Genomic DNA, 20251 nt, shown 5'->3' on the forward strand with positions numbered 1-20251 from the left:
TGAATACCTAATCAGAGCACCACATGAAGACCCCCCACAGACCACCCTGGAGCACGAGCAGATCATTAACTTTAGGCCATGTGCACACGTTCAGGATTTTTAGCGTTTTTTTCGCGTTTTTTCGCTATAAAAACGTGATAAAAACGCGAAAAAAACGCTAACATATGCCTCCTATTATTTACAAGGTATTCCGCATTTTTTGTGCAAATGTTGCGATTTTTTCCGCGAAAAAATCGCATAGCGGAAAAAAAAGCAACATGTTCATTAAAAATGCGGAATTGCGGGGATTCCGCACACCTAGGGGTCCATTGATCTGCTTACTTCCCGCACGGGGCTGTGCACACCATGCGGGAAGTAAGCAGATTATGTGCGGTTGGTACCCAGGGTGGAGGAGAGGAAACTCTCCTCCACGCACTGGGCACCATATAAGTGGTCAAAAAATAAGAAATAAAATAAAAAACAGTCCTATACTCACCCTCGATGTCCAGCGCAGTGTTCCCGCCTCTGTGCTGCACGCTGGCTGGTTCCTGTAGCTGGTGTGCGGAGAAGGACCTTGCCGAATGACGTCACTGTCCTGTGATTGGTCGAGACCGCTCACGTGACCGTGACGTCATGGAAGGCCCTGCGCGCACACATCAGCTATAGGAATGGACGCCGGTGAGGAGATCTGATGTCTGCGGGTGAGTACAACCATTTTTTTATTTTTTTTATTATTTTTAAACATTCTATCTTTTACTATAGATGCTGCAAAAGCAGCATCTATAGTAACAAGTTGGTCACACTTGTCAAACGCTATGTTTGACAAGTGTGACCAACTTGTCAGTCAGTTTTCCAAGCGATGCTACAGATCGCTTGGAAAACTTTAGCATTCTGCAAGCTAATTACGCTTGCAGAATGTTAAAAAAACGCAAAAAAACCGGAAAAAAAACGCAAAAAAAAAAATGCGGATTTCTTGCAGAAAATTTCCGGTTTTCTTCAGGAAATTTCTGCAAGAAATCCTGAACGTGTGCACATACCCTAAAACTGAAAATAAAGATTACACAACAACCACAAGACTGATTTCATCAACCAAGTTATCATTGTAATCAGTATAACAGCGCCGACCTGACAATGTCTGTAGGTTTACTGAGCACAATCCTGCTGACGGGTTCCCTTTTAAAAATAAACTTTTCTTCAACTTTAAAACTACAATGCACCATGGCGTTCGTTTTTAAGTTCTATTTGATCTGATTAAGATGATGTGGGAAAAAAAAAAAGTACTCTGGAATTGATTGCAAAAAAAATTGCATGGGCGTCAAAAAAAAAAAAAAATACCCTGGTCCCTTCACTTTTGATACTTTTTAGTTTCAATCCTTCAAGAATTGGATCCAGTCTGTTGTTTTGACTTTCATCCCATAATAAAGCGAAACTGCATCCAAGACGACACTTGTATCCCAACAGATAAGACTATAGAATGGAAAAGAAGCAGTGACATGGATGGCAAATGGTCACCTGACTTAATTTTAATCTTACCTCGCATAAAGAATTTCTGGAGAACCTTGGAGAGATTGATAGTAAGATTATCTTTTGCCGATCCTTCCTTCCTCCATGTCTCACTGGTGAGGTGTGACCATGTAAGCAGTCGTTAGGAATTATCTCAGGATTCCCTTTCTAGCCGATGACAGATTTAGGAATTTGTGATAAGAGCTTCTTGTGTTGTATTGAAAAAAGTGATGAGCGCAAGTGTTCGTTACTCGAGTTCGCTGAGGGCGCTCTGGTGTGCACCAAGTCTCGCGGATGCTCGAGTGACAAATGTTTTGCAACTGTTAGCCATAAAACATGTTGGGATTGCCTGACAAACACGAGCAATTCTACATGTTTTTTGGCTGTGATACATGTTGGGGTGCGAAGAGGTCACACGAGCACCCGCAATACTCAGTGCATACCCAGCACCCTCGGCAAATTCGAGTAACAAGCACTTGCCCACATCACTAATTGGGAACCATTATGCAACTGGTTTAAACAAAGAGCAACACCACCCAGTGAGAAGTTCAGCACCATCCACACTACATTCCCTCCAGCATGAACTTTGGTATCGATGGAAGATGGCGTGACCTCTATACTCATCATCTTCTTTCATAAGTGCCAAGAAAAGAGGTATGTGGACTTCAACGTGGCCTCCAGAATCTTACAAAGTTAGGATATCTTCATTGTGGTAGAGCCTCTCGAAAGGGTGAAGGAGACAAGTCCATTTTAGTCTTTGGCATACATATAAAAAATAACCCAATTGATGCTGACTAGCCACGATATAGAAAGGTCTACATCCTGTGTCTGTCAGAAATGAGGGCCTCTAAGAGACCACTGCGCTCATTCAGACACCTGATTTCCACATAATTACTGCTATCCGTGTTTTTCGGAGACGGCACTCGTACCTGTGATAGTCTATGGGGCCATACACGTGTGATTTTTCTTGGGCCTCTCTGTTCATGGATTAAAATCTGACATGTATTTCTCCTATGCGTCATTGGGGGACACAGACCGTGGGTGTTATGCTGCTGCCACTAGGAGGCTGACACTAAGTGATACAAAGAAAGTGATCTCCTCCCCTGCAGTATACACCCTCCTGCTGGCTCTCAGCTAACCAGTTCTTGGTTCAGACCCCAACGTTTTTTATTTTTTACTTTTCTGTAAATTTAAATTTTTTAATTAATGGAGTGAAAGGGGCGACGGATCCTTTCAAGGTTCCGATTTCCCCCGCATCATCAACAGGCGAGCACGCAGAGTATACCCCTCTGTACCCTCTCCTGCGACGTGGGAAGCCATGCCTGAGCTCACTTCAGGGGCGATGGTTCCTTCGAGTCCCGATCTCCCCACACCAGCAACGGGCGACCACATGGAGTGTCGCCTCCACGTATCCTCTCCTGGAGCCAGGCCTAATGCCGGCCAACTGGCCCTGTCCACCCGGGGGCTGAACTCCGTGGATGTACAGAGGCCCCTCTCTATGGCGTCCGAGCAGCCCCCACTGTCTCACCACTGTGAAAGCGGATGGCACAAGGAGGCGTACGGTTCATCTCCACCTCCCTAACAAAGGGATGGTGGATTGAGGTTTATCCCTCTATCCCTGCACCTGCAGCAGAACAGTAGAGTGTGCGCGCTTTCCTCGGCGCTAAAACGATGGTGAGTGGATCCAGTCAGCGATGGGCCTCTGCAGTGGGATATTCACATGCTGACAGGCAGCCTCAGCTTCCCTGTGGCCCACCTCCCTAAGGTAATGCTCCGGCCAGCTGCAAAAATTTAGCCCCGGCTTTGGCCGATGTGTAGGCTGCATACCGGAAACCGCGCCCGCACTATGGCGCGCTAAGGCGGCTCCGCCCACCTTTTCTGGCGCTTCCCTGGCACGGGAGTGACTGCTTCCCTCAGCAACGCTGGTATTGCTCATGCCGGCTGCAGAAATTTAGGCCCCGGCTTGGGCCTATTCATGGAAGTCACGAGGCTCCGCCCACATAACGTCTGTGGCCCGGCCCCCCAAATTGGCGCCTCTTGCTCTCTGCGAGACTTTATCACCTCTGCAACTCTGGTGGCCATCTTGGTCCACCCTGCCAGCACGCACGCACACGGGCTTTGGTTTTACATTAAAGGGACACAACGACTATGCATCCGGGTGAGGAAGTACTGCACTCTTCCCCTGTATCTTCCCCCTGTACTTAATATGACCAGTATATCCTGCCCCATGACCAGTATTCCCTTGTCTTAAAGGCACATGACCAGTATTACCTGGTCTTAAAGGCGCATGACCAGTATTACCCCGGCTTAAAGGCGCATGACCAGTATTCCCGGTCTTAAAGGCGCATGACCAGTATAACCCGTCTTAAAGGCGCATGGCCAGTATTACCCGGTCTTAAAGGCGCATGACCAGTATTTCCTGGTCTTAAAGCCGTCGGCTAGCACGGGCCTCAAGTATTCTAGAAACGTACAGGCGTCTGAAACGTACACGCGCCTAGAAAACGGAAGTTTCATTTCCTGATCCCTCACCAATGATTTGCTGAAAACAAGTCTGAATATGGATCGGATATTGCCTTGGTTCTGGACTCACCAGAACTTCAGAAAAGGATGGATTCGCCTATTTATATCCTTAACCAATCTCTGTAGATTGACGAGGACTTCGGTTCTACTCTACATTATGCAGTGTCCCTCATGAGGAAACTAAACTCCCTCGCAGAGCATTTTCCATTCACCCGGACAGGGAGTGTCCGGATAAGCGATCCACTGGACAGAAACCTGCAAGCGCGGTATCCTTTTTCAGCCAATATCCAAACACGCGGGGTGTTCCCTCCCTAAGACGTGAGATGCCATGCCTGGTCTGATTCTTAAGGGCGACAGGTCCTTTTAAAGGACACCGATCTCCCCACACCAGCAATAGACGAGCACATGGAGTGTCGCCTCTTCTACAGCCAGGCCTAATGCCGAACAACCAGCCCTGTCCACCCGGGGACCTTACCTCTGTGGATGTACAGAGGCTCCTTTTTTTGGCGTCCGAACACCCCCTCTGCATCTCCACTATTTAGCAGATGATGCAAGAAGGCGGACGATTCCTTTCCACTTCCCTGTTAAGAGGATGGTGGATCGAGGGTTCATCATTTTAAGGGAACCTGTCTGCGTGCGCAGATGGAGATCGCGGCGGCCATTTTCCTGAAGCCCCGGGAAGCCGAGCACTACCATCTGCGCACACGCGGCCTCAGGAAGATGGCCGCGCCCACCGATAAACCACTGAATAGCGCAGATCACGCTCTTTTCCTTCAGCTGCGCAGTGGATTCGCCTGTTGGGCATGCGCACACCACTACGCCACCAACGGAAAGATGAGCAAGATCTGGGGGAGAAACAGCGATGTCACCACGCCCATATGACCAGACCAGCATGAGTGACAGCCCAAAACGGCGACTTTACAAAGGTATTTCGGCAGCATAGGTGGGGAATAAAGGCACAAAAATACACTAATGTAAAGCACAGCTCTGCCCCTATTTAACACTATTTTTATCTCATCTTGAAAAAACGGGGTGACAGGTTCCCTTTAACTCCGCACAGTCAAAAGAGAGTGGCGATAGTAAGAGACGGTTTTTCCTCCTTCTGCATGCAGCCGCGCATTTTGCCACTTGCCATATTAACTGGGTAGAATCTCCTGTGGTATACCCACCAGTATCCCTACCCAATGGGTCATCAATTAAAAATACAACCGACTGTCAGATAGCAAATCTAGTTCATTCCGTCTTGCGGTCTCCAGTTCAGCGCTCTACCCTCCCTTATCCGCCGCATGTGTTGCTAGAGCAATGGTCTCTAGGTCAGAGACCTTAACTATTTTGATTTCCTATAGACCCAACCAGCAGCGGATCAGTTGTCCAGGACGGTCTAGATCTAAGGGATCTTGGTTCCAAAATGGGGACCGAAAAGTAAGACCGACCCTGAACCTCAAACTTCTAACAAGCTTGACAAGGTCCCCCTTCTTCGGATGGAGTTCCTCTGCTCAGCCATTACTTCAACGGAAAAAGGGGGAGTTTCTGGCATCCACCGACATTCGGGATGCTTACCTTCACATTCCTATGTTTTTCCCTCTTCAAAATTTCTTCGCTTTCCCTTTCGCAAACAGCATTTTCAAATCATGACCTTGTCCTTCGGCCTTGCTACCGCACCCAGAGTGTTCGCAAGGGTTATGGGGCTGTCATGTTCCTCTTGCACCCTAGAGGCGTGGTCGTCCTGCTCTACCTGGTCGACTTTCTAGCCGCTCCTTCAGCCCGGCGCTGAGTCGTCTGTATCTTTTGCGATACCCTCTCTCTCTCCTAGGCTGGCAGCGAAACTTAGATAAGTTTTTTCCTCATTTCCAGCCCAGCAGATATCCTTTTTGAGGCTGATCCCAGAATCTTCCAGAAGTTTGGTGATTCTCCCTTAAGACAAGGCCGTGGCCCTTCAACAGGGACCTCGCGCCTTTGTTCATTCATCCTCTCATTCCATTCGATTTGCTAGGAATGTTCTGAGGAAAATTGGTGACAACAATGGAAGTGGTTTCCTTCGCTCCTCTCGTTTTCTGCAGGTCAATCAGGCTTTCAGAGGGTAGTCTCTGAGCTCCTTCCTTATCCAGAGAAGATCCTTTCTCCCAGTTATTAGTGACTCCCGATGCCAGTCCTCTCCTCAAGATCATTGTTCTGGGGATCCGAACGGTACAGCTAGTTCTACAGCAGGTCCACTGCCTTCTGGCAGGTCACCCCATCCGATTCAATCGGACAATCCCACGTCTGTGCCATACGTCAATCATCTAGCAGGTACCCACATAGGACAGAAAGGACAACATCCAGTCCAGGTGAAAGTGTTCAAAGATGAATTCCTTTATTTGCCAAAGTGCAACGTTTCAACCCACATGGGTCTTTATCAAGCATAAAACAGATTGGTAATGGTGGGTTTTTATAGGGAGTGGATTACCATCCACCAATCCCCACAAAGACCCCACCTACATCATAAATATCATAAAAAACAATACAACAATATACATACAAATAGTATATCTCATATACAAAACATCAATCAGGGCAGAGTCAAAGAAATCATTTCATATATGGCAATATAGTACCCAAAATCACCCACAACAGCCTCATTATAAATCCGTCCACGTATCCATAGTAGCCATGAACCAATGATTAAGTGCGTTATAACCAGTGCATTAACACCCTACCTATCAGATCTGCCTTGATATCACATTCGGACACATGCACGGAATCCACCAATCTGCAACCGATCCATGTCACACCAATCACACGCAATATCCACAATGCAGTGCTCCCTACATACACCAATCACACCGCAAAAGTGTGTAATGTTTACTAACAAACACTCATGTCCAATAGATGAGCCGCTCATACCAGCAACACGTGCGCCTCCTCCAATCGATCGGTTAGCCTCAAGAGCCGGAAGCCGGTGCCACACAGCAGCGTGCCGGCGTGCGGACGCACAAGACTCCACCCCCAGACGCGTCATCACTGATGACGCAACATAGTGAGGGAGATAACGTACGCCCACAGCCGCGCATGCGCTCCGGACCCTTTCTTTTAACACTACAGCTCGAGCGCTGAATCACATATCAAGAGGGAGGCATAATGTGTATAACGTGTATAGCGTTATAAAGAGACGCTTCCCTGAAATGGATAGCGCCCCCTGGATAGTCTGTCAAAATATTAATATCATGTGTAAACATCAATAGCAAAGGAGCATATAAAACAATGGGGCTGATGGATACATAAACATAATCGATCCCATGTTAGATCACAATCTCACAATTAGGTCAATGAGGAAGATGATGTATATATCAAATAATGTCCATAAAGTAATATTCCACCCACAGAGGCCATCAAACTCTGCATCTTCTACCAAAATGGCCATGTATGCATATAGACCTAAAAACAAAAAACACATGTATAAAACCAATTAAAAACAGTCCAATACCCCGATAAGGTCACAGGATAACAACACAACTAACTAAGGCACACAGATTTGGAGATTATATTCGATATTTAATCCTCCAGGTTGCAAAGAACCTAGCCTGGAGATCCATCTCAATTCTTTTTGCTTCAACAACAAAGTACGGTCTCCACCTCTGCTAAGTGGTGGCACCCCATCAATCACCCTGAACCTCAATTGGCTCACAGTATGCCTATTGTCACAGAAATGTATAGGGACCGGTAGTTCTAACATCTTATTCCTGATAGTACTCTTATGTTTCCCTATTCGTATCTTGACCTCCTTTGTTGTCTCGCCAACATAGACTAGCCCACATGGGCACACTATCATATATATGACGAAACTAGACATACAGGTATATCTACCTTTGATAGTAATATCTTTCCCCGTATGGGGGTGATGGAAAACATCCCCCTTGATCATATTACTACAACAGGCACAACCGAGACAGGGGAAATTCCCCTGTCTCGGCGGGGCCAAAGTTCTCTGTACAATGTTCTTACCAGTCTGGGATCAAGCAGAGAATCATCCGTCCTCATTTATACGTCAAGGAGACCGATAGGAATAGTTTATTGTGTTTCAATAGCCATCACCCTAGGAAAATGGTGGAATCCTTACCGTGGAGTCAGATGGTAAGGGTGAGAAGGATAGTATCGGATGATTCTCTGCTTGATCCCAGACTGGATGACATGTGCAGGAAATTTATGGACAGGGGCTATCCAGCTAGTGATGTGGTGATTTACAGAAATAAGGTAAAAAATGTGACAAGACAGGAGTTCAGAAATAAGAGAACCAAGAATGTTGAGAAGCGTATACCTTTTGTTTCTACATTTAATACTGCCAGTAGTCAAATGGGTGGTATTTTGAGGAGACATTGGCATATATTGAAAAATGGTCTTCCAAATGTAGCCGAATTTTCACATACCCATGTTCTCTCATATAGACGAGGACGTAATTTTAAGGATAGGCTCGTACATTCTGATATAGGCCCTGGTAAAAACATTGTACAGAGCAACTTTGGCCCCGCCGAGACAGGGGAATTTCCCCTGTCTCGGTTGTGCCTGTTGTAGTAATATGATCAAGGGGGATGTTTTCCATCACCCCCATACGGGGAAAGTGATTACTATCAAAGGTAGATATACCTGTATGTCTAGTTTCGACATATATATGATAGTGTGCCCATGTGGGCTAGTCTATGTTGGCGAGACAACAAAGGAGGTCAAGATACGAATAGGGAAACATAAGAGTACTATCAGGAATAAGATGTTAGAACTACCGGTCCCTATACATTTCTGTGACAATAGGCATACTGTGAGCCAATTGAGGTTCAGGGTGATTGATGGGGTGCCACCACTTAGCAGAGGTGGAGACCGTACTTTGTTGTTGAAGCAAAAAGAATTGAGATGGATCTCCAGGCTAGGTTCTTTGCAACCTGGAGGATTAAATATCGAATATAATCTCCAAATCTGTGTGCCTTAGTTAGTTGTGTTGTTATCCTGTGACCTTATCGGGGTATTGGACTGTTTTTAATTGGTTTTATACATGTGTTTTTTGTTTTTAGGTCTATATGCATACATGGCCATTTTGGTAGAAGATGCAGAGTTTGATGGCCTCTGTGGGTGGAATATTACTTTATGGACATTATTTGATATATACATCATCTTCCTCATTGACCTAATTGTGAGATTGTGATCTAACATGGGATCGATTATGTTTATGTATCCATCAGCCCCATTGTTTTATATGCTCCTTTGCTATTGATGTTTACACATGATATTAATATTTTGACAGACTATCCAGGGGGCGCTATCCATTTCAGGGAAGCGTCTCTTTATAACGCTATACACGTTATACACATTATGCCTCCCTCTTGATATGCGATTCAGCGCTCGAGCTGTAGTGTTAAAAGAAAGGGTCCGGAGCGCATGCGCGGCTGTGGGCGTACGTTATCTCCCTCACTATGTTGCGTCATCAGTGATGACGCGTCTGGGGGTGGAGTCTTGTGCGTCCGCACGCCGGCACGCTGCTGTGTGGCACCGGCTTCCGGCTCTTGAGGCTAACCGATCGATTGGAGGAGGCGCACGTGTTGCTGGTATGAGCGGCTCATCTATTGGACATGAGGGTTTGTTAGTAAACATTACACACTTTTGCGGTGTGATTGGTGTATGTAGGGAGCACTGCATTGTGGATATTGCGTGTGATTGGTGTGACATGGATCGGTTGCAGATTGGTGGATTCCGTGCATGTGTCCGAATGTGATATCAAGGCAGATCTGATAGGTAGGGTGTTAATGCACTGGTTATAACGCACTTAATCATTGGTTCATGGCTACTATGGATACGTGGACGGATTTATAATGAGGCTGTTGTGGGTGATTTTGGGTACTATATTGCCATATATGAAATGATTTCTTTGACTCTGCCCTGATTGATGTTTTGTATATGAGATATACTATTTGTATGTATATTGTTGTATTGTTTTTTTAATGATATTTATGATGTAGGTGGGGTCTTTGTGGGGATTGGTGGATGGTAATCCACTCCCTATAAAAACCCACCATTACCAATCTGTTTTATGCTTGATAAAGACCCATGTGGGTTGAAACGTTGCACTTTGGCAAATAAAGGAATTCATCTTTGAACACTTTCACCTGGACTGGATGCTGTCCTTTCTGTCCTATTTGGTATGTACATTTTCCATGGGGGTCCAGTGGAACTAGGACGTGCATCCGCTCATCTGTTGTGCTGTCGGTCAGCTGCTTTTTTTCTAAGCAGGTACCCACAGTCAGGCGTCATGGCTGAGGTACCTCACATTCTCTGTTGGGCCACGATCTATCATCTGGTGATCTCGGCACTACACATCTCAGGTGTAGAACTCTGGGCGGTGGACGCCGTCAGGGTCCTGCCTCATGTGAGTGGGAACTTCACTCGGAAGTCTTCCATCAGATCCGTCTTCTCTGGAGCACTCCAGGTGTAGGTCGGAATGGCACCAGACTGAACGCCAATGTACTCTAAGTTCATGGTTCAGCCTCCAGGTCCAAAAGCCATCGCAGTGCATGCTCTGGTTCTTCCATGGTACTAGTTTCCTTCACCCCTCTTCCACTACTTCCGAGATATGTTCGGAAGCAGGAAGGGCCCCAGTGATCCTGGTAGATCCGCACTGACCATGTCAGGTTTGCTGAACTAGTATTTTTCCGTCTTATTGCAACAAAACTGCAAATATGGACTTCCTCACAGGGAGTCTTCACATGTGGTTCTTCCCTTTCGCATACCATTAGATCTTTGGGACCTTAATGATCCTGGGAGTCTTACAATAGACTCGTTTTGATCCGGACATACTTTACTATCGGGGAACATCGCCCTTTTTTCTCTATTTCATCCTGACGAGTCTTCGGAGCTAGCCGCTCTGTTCTTTTCAGACCTTTTTCCCTTTATTACCACACTTAGTCTATGTTTGGATGTGATGGTGTTTTTTTAAATTCGTATCACAACGGCATATCCATAATGGGCTCCATACTAGATAGATGCAAACCACTACTAATGTCATCAATTACATATGCCAGACATTAGATACAGCATATCCATAATAGGGTTAATATATAATGGGTGCAGGTGAAAACAAACGCATATTCTGAAATGGTAATATAGAGGATGAACTTCTCTTAAGGTACAGTATCCCATCCCGACGCATTTTCCCCCTTAAATGGCCAAAAGGGGCTCATCAGGGGATGTATTGCGGGCAGAGAACAGTGCTATAATAGTCCGCATTCATTATAATGGAACGCTGCGTCTTCTCCATCTGGTCTGACCTTCATGTCGACATCTCCCAGCCACGACTCGTCTTGTCACGATCCATCACAGCCCTGAAACTAACCAGGTCACATACATTGTATACATACATATGTCTACCCCCCACTGCACTTCTGAGTACAGATATGTACTCCACCATTAATATACTATTAGTCACGCACCAATCAAAATATAGTGTGATAACCAGCACTGAGCCCCCCATTCATTATATTCTCTGCCGCCCAATATAAATTATTCAGTCTGTGACTCTCCCTAATTAACTGTAAGGCTATGCGCACACGCTGCATTTTTCTTGTGGAAAGTCTGTAAGGTTTTACAGTACAGGCAAAGTGAATGAGATGCCTGAAGTCGCATGCACACGTTGCTTATTTTTTCCTTGCAAATTTGAAGCAGATTAAAATCTGCATAATGTCAATTCTTGCAGACAAAATAAAAGCGCATAAAAAAGTGGCAAAAAAATGTTTTACGTAGTGTTCTCTCTACCAACAGATTAGAATATCCAGCAGAATTTTCTCCTGCAATCCTGAATGTGTGCACATAGCCTCAGTCCTGTGTCCCTCCATTCAGTATAAGTCCTTGATACCGTCTTCTCCCACCACCCAAATTCATTATGATGCTATCAGGTACTGAGCATCCTCCGCCACCTCACAATTCATTACAAGTCCCTGACAGCGTCTTTCCCACCTTTCAATTCATTATAAAGTGTCCTATGCGCCTTACTCCCTCCTCGCCCCTGTTCATAAATCCATTATTAGTCCCCTTTACTTCCATCCCAAGTCCTCATTGTCCTCTCTCGCCACATACCCTCATTGTCCTCTCTCGCCACATACCCTCATTGTCCTCTCTCGCCACATACCCTCATTGTCCTCTTACCACATACCCTCATTGCCCCCTCTCATCCCCCTCATTGTCCTCTCCTCCCTCATACCCCCCTCTAACCACATACCCTGATTGTCCTCTTTCAACACACACCCTCATTGTCCTCTCGCCCCTCATCCCCCTCATTGTCCTCTCGCCCCTCATCCCCCTCATTGTCCTCTCGCCCCTCATCCCCCTCATTGTCCTCTCGCCCCTCATTATCTTGTCATCACATACCCTCATTGTCCTCTTTCCCCTCATTGTCCTCTCCTCCCTCATCCCCTCATTGTCCTCTCACCAAATACCCATTTTTGGTGACAGTCATGTGAGGGCTTGGTTTTGGTGGAACGAATTAATGTTTTTATTGGTTCCATTTTTAGGCACATGACACTTTTTGATCGGTTTCATTTCCAATTTTTGGGAGGCAGAATGAACAAAAACAGCAATTCTGGAATTGTGTTTTTTTTTCTTTTCATTTTTTTTCTGCCGTTCAGTGGGTGGTAAAATTGATAAGGCTGCTTTATTCTTAGGGTCAGTACAATTACAGTGATACCACATTTATATCTTTTTGTAATGTTTTGCTGCTTTTACACAATAAAAACTTTTATTGAAAAAATTATTATTTTTGCATCACTTTATTCTGAGAGCTGTAACTTTATTTTCCGTGAATGGACCTACAGGTCCTTCTCAAAAAATTAGCATATAGTGTTAAATTTCATTATTTACCATAATGTAATGATTACAATTAAACTTTCATATATTATAGATTCATTATCCACCAACTGAAATTTGTCAGGTCTTTTATTGTTTTAATACTGATGATTTTGGCATACAACTCCTGATAACCCAAAAAACCTGTCTCAATAAATTAGCATATCAAGAAAAGGTTCTCTAAATGACCTATTACCCTAATCTTCTGAATCAACTAATTAACTCTAAACACATGCAAAAGATACCTGAGGCTTTTAAAAACTCCCTGCCTGGTTCATTACTCAAAACCCCCATCATGGGTAAGACTAGCGACCTGACAGATGTCAAGAAGGCCATCATTGACACCCTCAAGCAAGAGGGTAAGACCCAGAAAGAAATTTCTCAACAAATAGGCTGTTCCCAGAGTGCTGTATCAAGGCACCTCAATGGTAAGTCTGTTGGAAGGAAACAATGTGGCAGAAAACGCTGTACAACGAGAAGAGGTGACCGGAACCTGAGGAAGCAGTGGACTGAGTCTGGTGTGGAAACATCCAGAGCCACCGTGCACAGGCGTGTGCAGGAAATGGGCTACAGGTGCCGCATTCCCCAGGTAAAGCCACTTTTGAACCATAAACAGCGGCAGAAGCGCCTGACCTGGGCTACAGAGAAGCAGCACTGGACTGTTGCTAAGTGGTCCCAAGTACTTTTTTCTGATGAAAGCAAATTTTGCATGTCATTCGGAAATCAAGGTGCCAGAGTCTGGAGGAAGACTGGGGAGAAGGAAATGCCAAAATGCCTGAAGTCCAGTGTCGAGTACCCACAGTCAGTGATGGTGTGGGGTGCCATGTCAGCTGCTGGTGTTGGTCCACTGTGTTTCATCAAGGGCAGGGTCAATGCAGCTAGCTATCAGGAGATTTTGGAGCACTTCATGCTTCCATCGGCTGAAATGCTTTATGGAGATGAAGATTTCATTTTTCAGCACGACCTGGCACCTGCTCACAGTGCCAAAACCACTGGTAAATGGTTTACTGACCATGGTATTACTGTGCTCAATTGGCCTGCCAACTCTCCTGACCTGAACCCCATAGAGAATCTGTGGGATATTGTGAAGAGAAAGTTGAGAGACGCAAGACCCAACACTCTGGATGAGCTTAAGGCCGCTATTGAAGCATCCTGGGCCTCCATAACATCTCAGCAGTGTCACAGGCTGATTGCCTCCATGCCACGCCGCATTGAAGCAGTCATTTCTGCCAAAGGATTCCCGACCAAGTATTGAGTGCATAACTGAACATTATTATTTGATTGTTTTTTTGTTTGTTATTAAAAAACACTTTTATTTGATTGGTCGGGTGAAATATGCTAATTTATTGAGACAGTTTTTTTGGGTTATCAGGAGTTGTATGCCAAAATCATCAGTATTAAAACAATAAAAGACCTGACAAATTTCAGTTGGTGGATAATGAATCTATAGTATATGAAAGTTTAATTGTAATCATTACATTATGGTAAATAATGAAATTTAACACTATATGCTAATTTTTTGAGAAGGACCTGTATATGGCGGCTTGTTTTTTTGTGGAACAAGATGACGTTTTCAGAGATACCATTTTTTATTTACATTCGTCTTTTTGATTGCGTTTTATTCCACTTATTGTTCGGTGGTATGATGATAAAGCATAGTTTAATAAATAGTATAATAGGTCTTTTTTTACCCTTCGCCACGACAGCACCCCACATGAGAGAGAGGGATCCGCCCATAGGAACAGGAAACCTACAGAATAAAAGGAGGCGGTCCCCTCTCCTCCTCAGTTTAGGTTTCCTGTTTCTATGGGAACCCCGAAGTACCTGCAATCCAAAAAAGGATTCCTGGGCCATGCACCCGCCTGCGTCAGTCTCTGGTGGAACGGCAGGGGCTGCGGTGCCAGAAGCAGCGGCGGGGGAGCCACTGTTTGCAGCCTCCCCCCTCGTCTGATCGTCGCCATGGTCCGGGTTTGGTACCGCTGGGCCGCCCGGATCCATGAGGACGCGCGCGCTCAGCGGCCGGCTTCTTATCCAGCAGCCGCCGCATGGTAAGGAGGAGCGGCGCGTCTAACCCGGAAGTCGCTGGAGCACTTCCGGGTTGGGTCCGGGGAGGCAGGAGATTCGGCGCCAGATTTAAAAGTGCAGCACTAGCGTCGGCCGGTGTGTGTAAGTATGGCTTCACCGGCCGATGTAGCGCACTTGTCTGCAACAGAGCAGTCTCCCAGTAAGGAGACAAGCGCCAGGAGCAGCACCAAAAGTGGAGATCGATCCCAGGAAAAACGATCTGCCACCAGACAGAAAGGTCTTTCAGCCAAGAATCCGCCTCCAGAACCGGTACCTGTCAGCTTCACTGGGTGAGTTTTAAAAGAGTCTCTTCCCATATGCTGATATATGTTCCTCCTATATCCCCTTCCTCTAGACTAAGAAAAGGACACATAAAACCAAACACAAAGAATGTGCCTTATGCTTGCAACCCCTCCCGGACTCATATACTAAGAGGTTATGTGCAGAATGCATCGTACTGACCTTACGGCAAGAAAACGTAATGACCCCGTCTGACGTTAGAGCCATAATTCGTGAAGAGATGCAAGGTCTGGCCCATACAAGTAGCACCAGTACCCGCCAGCCCAGCAGGTCCCGATCTCCAGTAAGCTCGGAGTCAGAGGTAGTGCAAAAATCCTCTGATGAAGAGGAGTCCCAGCAAAGTTCATCAGAATATGAAGGAGGGCTTTGTCTACCAAATAGTAGCGTAGACAGTTTAATTAAAGCCGTCAGGAGCACGATGGGGTGCCCAGATGAGAAGGGAAAGAAGTCAGCGCAGGACATCATGTTCGCGGGATTAGGACAAAGAAAACGAAGGTCCTTCCCCACCATACCCACAATTAAGGAGCTGGTTAAGAAAGAGTGGGAAAAACAACATACAAGAGGATTCTTGCCATCCTCTGCTAAAAGACGCTACCCCTTCAGTGACGAAGAACTTAGTTCCTGGCAAAAAATTCCAAAAGTTGATGCGGCAGTGGCTTCAACTTCTAAACAGTCGGTCTTGCCTGTGGAGGACTCAGGGACTCTAACGGATCCGTTAGACCGAAAGGCAGAAGCCTTACTTAAGAGGTCATGGGAGGCAAATACGGGGGCATTCAGGCCAGCCATTGCTAGCACCTGCACTGCAAGGTCACTGCTAGTATGGACAGAGCAGCTGGAGGAACAAATTAGAGGTGGAGCTTCGAGGAATACAATTCTGTCGAAAATCCCTCTAATGAAAGACGCAGTAGCATTTCTAGCAGATGCGTCGGTAGATTCACTACGCCTAACAGCCAGGTCAGCCGGCCTAGTAAACACAGCACGGCGAGCACTCTGGTTGAAGAATTGGAAAGGGGACGCACAGGCCAAAGCAAAACTTTGCACGATCCCCTGCCAGGGTGAGTTCCTATTTGGGAAAGCTCTGGACGAGCTCTTAAATAAAGCAGGAGAGCGGAAGAAAGGCTTCCCTAACCAGTACCTTCCCTCTTACAGGAGAGCTTTCAGGAGACGCCCCTTCACCAGGAATAAACCTACTGAGCAAAGGGAGCGCTGGGAGGCAAAGGATCCAAAACAAAAAGGTGCTCTGTTTTCCGGATCCTATAACCAAAAACGCAACAAGTACCGTTAATTATGAAGTGGGCGGTAGATTGAAGTATTTCTCTTCTAAATGGAAATTAATAACATCTAGTCCTTGGATTCTGGACATTATTGGGAATGGATTAAAGTTAGAATTGGATAGAATCCCTTGGGATTCTTTTATTGTAACATCTCCGAGAGGTCAACAACAACAAGAAGCTCTGGAATCAGAGATCCTATCGCTTCTATCTAAAAAAGTATTGATAGAAGTTCCCCGGGATCAAGAAGGGAGGGGGTTCTATTCCCCTTTATTCTTGATCAATAAACCGGATGGTTCATTCAGAACCATCATAAACCTCAAAAAACTAAATTCCTTTTTACGTAACCACACTTTCAAAATGGAATCCATTAGTTCTACCATCAAGCTTTTGTTCCCTAGGTGTGTCATGGCCGGGATAGACCTAAAAGATGCATACTATCATCTTCCAATACATGCCGAACACCAGCAGTATCTAAGAGTAGCGGTCATCCTGGAGGGACAGGTTCGTCACTTCCAATATGTGGCAATGCCATTTGGGCTTTCTATGGCCCCCCGCATTTTTACAAAAGTGATGTTAGAGGTAATGGCTCATCTACGCCAACGGGACACTTTAATAATACCCTACCTAGATGACTTTCTAGTAGTAGGGAATTCTGTAGCTCAATGTAAATTGCGGTTATCTAACACAATCTCATCCCTGCAGGAGTTGGGTTGGATTATCAACTTCGAAAAGTCCAGGCTGAATCCAGACACTACTCAAATGTTTCTAGGGATCCAGCTAGACTCAGTAAGTCAAAAAAGCTTCCTCCCGCATTCAAAGAAAAGGACTATACAGTCAAAGGTGTCAGAAGCGATAAAGAACCCCTACATGACACTAAGGAAGGCTATGTCCTTACTGGGATCATTGTCCTCATGTATCCCGGCTGTACCATGGGCTCAATTTCATACCCGCCAATTACAGTTCAAAGTACTGTCAGCCCAGGGACGGGTAGGACACCTAGAGAGTAAACTAACTCTCTCTAGAGATGTCATAGAATCTCTATCCTGGTGGCTAGATATGGGACACCTTTCAGGGGGTGTACCATGGATAATAGATCCATCCAGAATAATTACTACAGACGCCAGCCCTACGGGATGGGGTGCACATATGGAGGATGATATAGTCCAGGATACCTGGAATCAGTCAGAATCATCATGTTCATCAAATTGGAAGAGTTAACAGCAGTAGGGAAAGCCTTAAATTATTTTCTTCCACAGATCCAAGGAGCAGATGTAAGAGTTTTCTCAGACAACTCCACCACAGTGGCCTATGTAAACCGCCAGGGCGGTACACGGTCAGGAAGTCTGATGACCATCGCAGGGGAGATCTTCCAGTTCGCAGAGGCTCATCTTGCGTCCCTAACAGCCCTACACATCAGAGGCATAGAGAATACCAAAGCGGACTACCTCAGCCGAAACAGGCTGCGCCAGGGAGAATGGTCCTTAAACAGAGCCGTGTTCAGACTAATAACAAAAGCATGGGGAGTGCCTCAGATAGATCTATTTGCCACAAGAGGCAACAGACAGGTAGAAAGATTCGCTTCCCTGAACTCCATGGATCACCCAGACATGCTGGACTCTCTACACCATCCTTGGAACTTCAAACTGGCGTACGCCTTTCCTCCAATGTCTCTGATTCCGCTAGTGATCAGGAAGATCAGGAGGGAGCAAGCAAGGATAATCCTCATTGCACCCTTCTGGCCAAAAAGACCGTGGTTCTCCTGCCTCCAGAGCATGTGTCTATCCGATCCATGGATTCTTCCATTGGACAAGGAACTACTGTTCCAGGGGCCGTTTTTCCACCCGCAAGTGAAAGGGCTTCACTTGACGGCGTGGAACTTGAGCGGCAATTATTAACTTCAAGGGGTTTCTCAGAACAACTAGTAAACACCCTGCTACTAAGTAGGAAAAGATCTACCACCCTGATATATAGCAGGGTATGGAAAAAATTCTTAGACTTTCATACAGTACCATTCACTAAGCAGGTTCCGATAACACCTATTCTAGAGTTCCTACAAAAAGGTAGAGAATTAGGACTATCAGTGAACACCTTAAGAGTCCAGATATCAGCGTTAGGAGCCTTATATGGATATAATATAGCCGCTGATAGATGGGTCTCCAGATTCATTAAGTCTTGTGAACGGAGTAACCCAGTACATATTCCCCGTCTACCTCCGTGGGATTTAAATCTAGTGCTAGAAGCCTTAACCAGCTCCCCATTTGAGCCTCTAGATTCTATACCTCTAAATGTCCTCACATATAAGGTAGCCCTCTTGGTAGCCCTGACCTCAGCCAGACGTGTTAGTGACATCCAGGCACTATCGGTAGACCCACCATTCTTACTGACATTCCATGACCGAATAGTCCTAAAACGAGACCCCTCATACCTCCCTAAGGTAGCATCCACCTACCACAGGTCACAGGAAATATTTCTCCCTTCCTTTTTTGATTCTCCTGTAACCCCTGAACAACATAAGTTCCACACCTTAGATGTCAGAAGAGCCATCCTGACTTATATAGAAAGGTGTCAAACATGGAGGGAGAGTAGGGCTCTGTTTATCTCCTTTCAGGGCCACAAGAAAGGACATGGGGTCACGAGAGCTACCATATCTCGGTGGATCAGAGATGCTATCTGCTTGGCCTATACATCGAAAGGCGAGATTCCTCCAGTGGGTATTAAAGCGCACTCAACACGAGCCATGGCTTCCTCCTGGGCGGAACAAGCGGATGTCCCGATCCATCTAATATGTAAGGCCGCAACTTGGTCTACACCTTCTACCTTTTACAACCATTATAGACTTGATCTATCTTCATCGTCTGATTTGACATTTGGTAGAGCTGTGCTTAGTACAGTTATCCCACCCGAGTAATGACTCTCTGAAAGTCTCTCATGTGGGGTGCTGTCGTGGCGAAGGGTAAAAAGCCGGATTACTCACCGGTAATGCTCTTTTAATGAGTCCACGACAGCACCCATTTACAACCCTCCCTGATTATGCACAGCCCTTTCTTTAATTCACAAATAATGGTTGTATAGAGTTTTTAAGATATTTTGCTGAATAAGAATTAATACTAAAGCTTTTGCGGTTCCCTTTTTATACTCTGTAAACTAAACTGAGGAGGAGAGGGGACCGCCTCCTTTTATTCTGTAGGTTTCCTGTTCCTATGGGCGGATCCCTCTCTCTCATGTGGGGTGCTGTCGTGGACTCATTAAAAGAGCATTACCGGTGAGTAATCCGGCTTTTTTTTGCCTTACAAGACGAATTGGAGTCATATATACAGTATATTAGAATGCTGCCACATGGGACTGAAGGGTGGTAGCCGTAGATTATATGGGGAAAAATTGGTGACCGGTTCCCTTTAAGTGTGTTTGGAGCCAGTCTTCACTAACAAAAATCACTTTGGAAAATGTGAAAAGGAATTTTAAAGGCTTTAAAAAAAAAGACTGGAAAAAAAACTTTGTAAAAGTGGTAACAAAATCACTGAAAAAAAAAAAAAAAAAGTTCACGAACTCCAGAGAAAAGGAGCAATTCCTGATGTGCATTCTGCTTGAAAAACATGTTTTTTGACAGCCTGAAAAAAATGCATTCACATAATCTAGGGTTGCAAGTAACTTGGACCTTGGGTCAGAAATATTTGGACAGTGACAGAATGTTTGATTTCCGCTCTGCAAGCCACTATTTTTATTTAAAATGAAACAATTGAGATGTAATTGAAGTG

The 20251-nt window shown here is 45.5% G+C and overlaps 1 protein-coding gene across 1 annotated transcript; it reads left to right on the forward strand.

The window, feature by feature from the left end:
- Window positions 1–16853: 16853 nt before the first annotated feature.
- Window positions 16854–18694, forward strand: LOC143776655 (uncharacterized). The gene is made up of 2 exons (XM_077266296.1): window positions 16854–17282; window positions 17753–18694. Exons 1-2 carry the CDS (start codon window positions 16854–16856, stop codon window positions 18389–18391), a joined length of 1068 nt encoding a protein of 355 aa, XP_077122411.1. The 3' UTR covers window positions 18392–18694.
- The last annotated feature ends 1557 nt before the right edge of the window (window positions 18695–20251 follow it).

The sequence above is a fragment of the Ranitomeya variabilis genome, chromosome 5 (assembly GCF_051348905.1).
Source record: "Ranitomeya variabilis isolate aRanVar5 chromosome 5, aRanVar5.hap1, whole genome shotgun sequence".
Classification (NCBI taxonomy): Eukaryota; Metazoa; Chordata; class Amphibia; order Anura; family Dendrobatidae; genus Ranitomeya; species Ranitomeya variabilis.